The following is a 4,652-nucleotide window of genomic DNA, read 5'->3' on the forward strand; positions in this document are numbered from 1 at the left end:
ACTGTGTCCCACACTGGGCATAGCTTGAGCATTTATGAGACCTCAAAGCCCATCCCCATAGTGACATACTTCCTCACACAAGGCCATACCTACTAATAGTACCGTTCCCTATAAGTCAAGCATTCACACACATGAGTCTGGGGGCGGGGGGCATTTCTATTCAAACTGCCACACTTCTGGAAGTTGCCTTGGTCAAGGTACATTATCACAGCAATAGAAAAGAGACTTGAGAGGTTCTTAATAATGTTGGGTCTGTTAAAATTACAGTGGCTTTTGGGTTGTGATGAATGTTCTTTATCTTATGAGATGGCCATATGACTTTGGAGCCAGGGACGGAATGTTAGAATTCATGTTTTGTTTGGTGCCTAGATTCGACACGATATTGAAGGCTGTGGAGCCTTTAGGGGGAAGAGCCTAGTTGGCAGAATTAAATCACGGAGGGTAGGCCTTTGAAGGTTATAACAGCTCCTGGTTCTGGCCATGGCTCGCTCTTTCTTGCCTACCATGATGTGAACACACTTATCACTGGGGCTGATTCATGCTGCTATGCTTGCCTGCTATGATGGACGGAAACTTCTGAATCTGTGAGACAGCTCCCATTCCTCCTTAAGTCATTTCTGTCATTCATTTTTGCCAGAATGTGTGAAAACAACGGGGCTAGCTTTGAGACTTTCTTTTATACAGGTACTAACCCTAATCCTGAGACCTCTGCTCTCATTACCTAAACACCTCCCAAAGGCTCCTTTGGCGCATGCCATCACCTTGGGGATTAATATTTCAGCATGGTAGGTGCTGCTGCTGAGAGATAGCTCAGGGACTAAGGGTGCTTGCTATTCTTCCAGAGGGTAGGAGTTCAATTCCCAGTACCCATATTGTGTAGCTCAGAACTGCCTTGAATTCCAGCTCCAGGGGATCTGATGCCCACTTCTGACCTCTACAGGACTTACACACATACATGTGCATAAATTTAAGATTTCAGCATAAGTATTTGGAGGAGGAGGCCTATAAAAATGTAAATCATAGGATTAATTAAACACTAGTATATAATTAATAGTTATTGAGGGAGAGTGATTAAGAGAGATGAAGCCTCAAATTGACAACTAGCTTTTATTAGTCTTACATTTCATAACTTTAACATTGATAAAATTTGGGGACAGAAAATTTTTGGGGGGGGGTGGGAAAGGGTTGTCCTATGCATTATAGGATGGTTATCAGACTCCTTGGCTTGTAAATGTTTTAACTCATTAAATTCTAGCGGCACAGACATCCTTCTCACCCTGTGTGAAACCCAACTGTCTAGGAGACACTGCTAAATGTTTCCATGGGAATATAGGGAAGAGAAATTGCCCCCCCCCCGGTGAAATTGCAGTACGAAATCCACTTTTTTTTTCTCTTTAAATTTTTTTTGTTTCTCTTTAAATTCTGTGCTAGGCAACAGAAATAAATTCCTGGTCTGGAATGCAAAATGACTTTGTCATGGCTAAAGAAAATATAGTTATAGGCAAATTCTGGGTATAAACCTGTATGCATTTATTTACACTCAAACAGTTCCATTAGTCTAACTAAGTATCAAACCAGCTTGCAAAACTCTGCCTGCATACTCATGATCCAGAAAGAGCTGGAATTATTTCAGTGGTTGAGTATATCGCAGATTGAATAGCTCGCTTTCATTTGTCAGCAACCTTCGTGGTACCAGGCTTCAGGTAGACAGACAAGTCCCTCAGCTCCATGACCAGATGACCAAGGAGAGCTCTTACATCTTGCATTTGTTTGAGAAGAAACTGCATCTGGTGATGAAGGTGGGGGTCTGGGGAGGAGAATCTTGGCTTCTCAGCAGAAGAAGCAGGTGGTGGGGGCAGAGGACCGCGAGCTTCTATGGGAGGAGTTTCCGAAGCAGTTGGTTTGTGAAGAGCTGGATTCAAGATGGAGGCATAAGCAGAATTTAAGGGATCTGAGTTATGTGCAGGAAGCGCATTCAAGTCAAATCTGTCTGGTCATAGGGGTGGACACCTGTAATCCCAGTGCTCAGGAGGCCAAGGCAAAAGGAACATTGCAAGTTCAAACCCAGCCTGGTCTACATAGTGAGCTGTAGGTAGGTCAGCCAAGGACACAAAGTAAGACCTTATCCTAAAATCTGGAGAGTAAAGAAATGATACCTGACTCTGGCCTTCACACTGTTAGCTTCTCAGTGAGGCAAGCAACTTCAGGGCAAGCTCCTAGATGAATGTTTCTTCAAAGTCTTCCTTCCTTTGTTTCAGCTAAAACTCTAGACCGCAAACTCAGTATACCCCGAGGTGTTCCTGACTACCACCTTAATGTTTCAAGCATGCCCTCCATTTCGGCTAAACACACCTCCAAACGTGTCTACCATCTTTTCTTTACTCACAAGTTTAAAGTGAGCATGCTCAGAATGCACTGCTTAACTGAGAATGTTTAAGAACAGACCAACCTAGCTGGGCGTGATGGCACATGCTTTTAATCCCAGCACTCGGGAGGCAGAGGCAGGTGGATTTCTGAGTTTGAGGCCAGCCTGGTCTACAGAGTGACTTCCAGGACAGCCAGGGCTACACAGAGAAACCGTGTCTCGAAAAACAACAACAACAACAACAACAACAACAAAAAAAGAATGGACCAACCTTTACATGAGTGACTATATACCTCCCAGGGGAGTTGAATGAACCTCCCATGCTTTGTTTACTTGGGGAGGGAGGGTCTTGCTTTGGAAATAACACCTGTACTCTTCTTGCCTAACATTTAAAAAAAAAACAAAACCAAATCTTTCTTCACTCTTGTATGCCTTCCATGTGCTGTTTTGAGTAAAATAGCTCCCATAGGCCCATGGGGGAGTGGCACTACGAGGACATGTGGCCTTGTTGGAGGAAGTGTGTCACTGTAGGGACAGGCTTTGAGGTCTCAGAAGCTCAAGCCTGCTCTCTTCCTGATGCCTGTCGATCAGATATAGACTGCTCAGCTCCTTCTCAGCATTTGTCTGCCACACACAACTGCCATGTTTCCTGCCATGACAACAATGGACGCTAAACTGTAAGCCAGCCCCAAGTAAATGTTTGCCTTTATAAGGGATACCATAGTCATGGTGTCTCTTCACAGCAACAGAAACCCTAACTAAGATCCTCGGCTCTGCTTATTTTGGAATTGAACTCAGCCAGATTCGAACCCGCTGTGTTCAGTTACAGAATCGATCTTTCCCCTTCTCTGAAAGTGGCCGTGGTGCTCACTGGCAGCCAGGGCATGAAGACTCTTATGTCCTTCCTAATGCAAACTTTAGTCTGAGGCTTGACTGTTTCTGCTCGAGACTCTTTAGGGTGGATGCCTCATCGTTAGACAGCCCAGTTTGTTCTCTTTAAAGGCAGAGCTTAATTTCTGGAAGTACACTCTGGGGTCAACCTTCTCTTGTGTGTGTGTGTGTGTGTGTGTGTGTGTGTGTGTGTGTGTGTGTGTGTGTGTGTTTGTGTTGTTCATCTTTACTTCAGTCTTCCTCTGCATGGGTCACCTGAGGCACCCTTTCTTCAGGGTGACTATCACGACTCTCTCCCACTGCTTCCATGTGACACTTCCATATGACCCACCTTCAAGATTTCTCATCAGCCTAGGTGACTCCTAGGTGTGTGTCAAGTTGAATACAGCTTTCCTAATGGTAACTGCTAGAATTTGACATACATTGGACTCTTCGTAGAGACTGTTTGTTTGTTTGTTTGTTTGAGATGAGGTCTCACTGTGCAGTCCTGACTCACCCTTTCTAGATATTATCTGCATTCTAGACATGATGCTTCCATAAATGTTCAGATCATATAGGAATCCTGTATTCTATAAGGAGATACAAGAGGGGCCAGCTTAGGTCTGGTAGTTTCCATGGTCCAAGGAAGACATTCTCTTTCTTAACTCTCTTCCACCTTCAAGGTCTTTGGATTACTGTCCTGTCTCTCCTGAATCCATTTTTCATCTCCTTCCTCCAGAGTTCAGTTGATAAACCCAGTCCTGTCTCTCTCTCACACCCACACACCCACAGGCACACATACACATGAACTCACCCTGTACCCGGATCTCCAGCTGTGAGCTCTGCTTCGAAATCTGTCTGTCCTCAGTCACTACCTCACACCAGTAGGAGCCAGAGTGTCCTTCTGAGGCTTTGGGGATCTTGAGTTCTGAAGAGACTCCTCTGACGCTCAGTGACCTTCCATCCTTGTAGAAGGAGAAGAGGATGCGGGAAGCTGACCTCTGCAGGGCCAGCTTTGTCTGACAGCTCAGGGTTACTGAGCCTCCCTCTTGGGGCTCACTAGAAGGTAAAGCTTTGAGAACTGGGGCTGTGAACAACTCTAGGAAAAAGATAAGCAGTGAAGAAGAATAAGAGGTCAACAATTCTGTACTCAACAGACCCATAACTTCCCTCTAGTTCCACTAGGTTTGGGTTCTTTTTAGACAGGTCCCACTTGAACTTTTCAACAACTTCCTCCTCCCTTTCCTCTTCTTTCTTTCTTTCTTTCTTTCTTTCTTTCTTTCTTTCTTTCTTTCTTTCTTTCTTTCTTTCTTTCTTTCTTATATGTAAGTACACTGTAGCTGTCTTCAGACACTCCAGAAGAGGGAGTCAGATCTTGTTACGGATGGTTATGAGCCACCATGTGGTTGCTGGGATT

General features: G+C 44.6%; 1 protein-coding gene across 3 annotated transcripts in view; it reads right to left on the reverse strand.

The window, feature by feature from the left end:
* Nucleotides 1–1,408: 1,408 nt before the first annotated feature.
* Nucleotides 1,409–4,652, reverse strand: part of Fcrla (Fc receptor like A) — a 9,329-nt gene continuing 6,085 nt past the window's right edge. For 2 of the 3 annotated variants that reach the window (XM_021198894.1, XM_021198893.1), the window contains exons 4-5: nucleotides 4,050–4,334; nucleotides 1,409–1,912 (exon numbers count right to left, since the gene is read on the reverse strand). In XM_021198894.1, the coding sequence (XP_021054553.1) occupies nucleotides 1,668–1,912; nucleotides 4,050–4,334 (530 nt within the window). In that variant the 3' untranslated portion in view covers nucleotides 1,409–1,667. Of the gene's footprint in view, nucleotides 1,952–4,049; nucleotides 4,335–4,652 lie in introns of all 3 variants that reach the window. The other variant, XM_029539074.1, reaches the window with a different exon arrangement.

The sequence above is a fragment of the Mus pahari genome, chromosome 5, assembly GCF_900095145.1.
Source record: "Mus pahari chromosome 5, PAHARI_EIJ_v1.1, whole genome shotgun sequence".
NCBI lineage: Eukaryota > Metazoa > Chordata > Mammalia > Rodentia > Muridae > Mus > Mus pahari.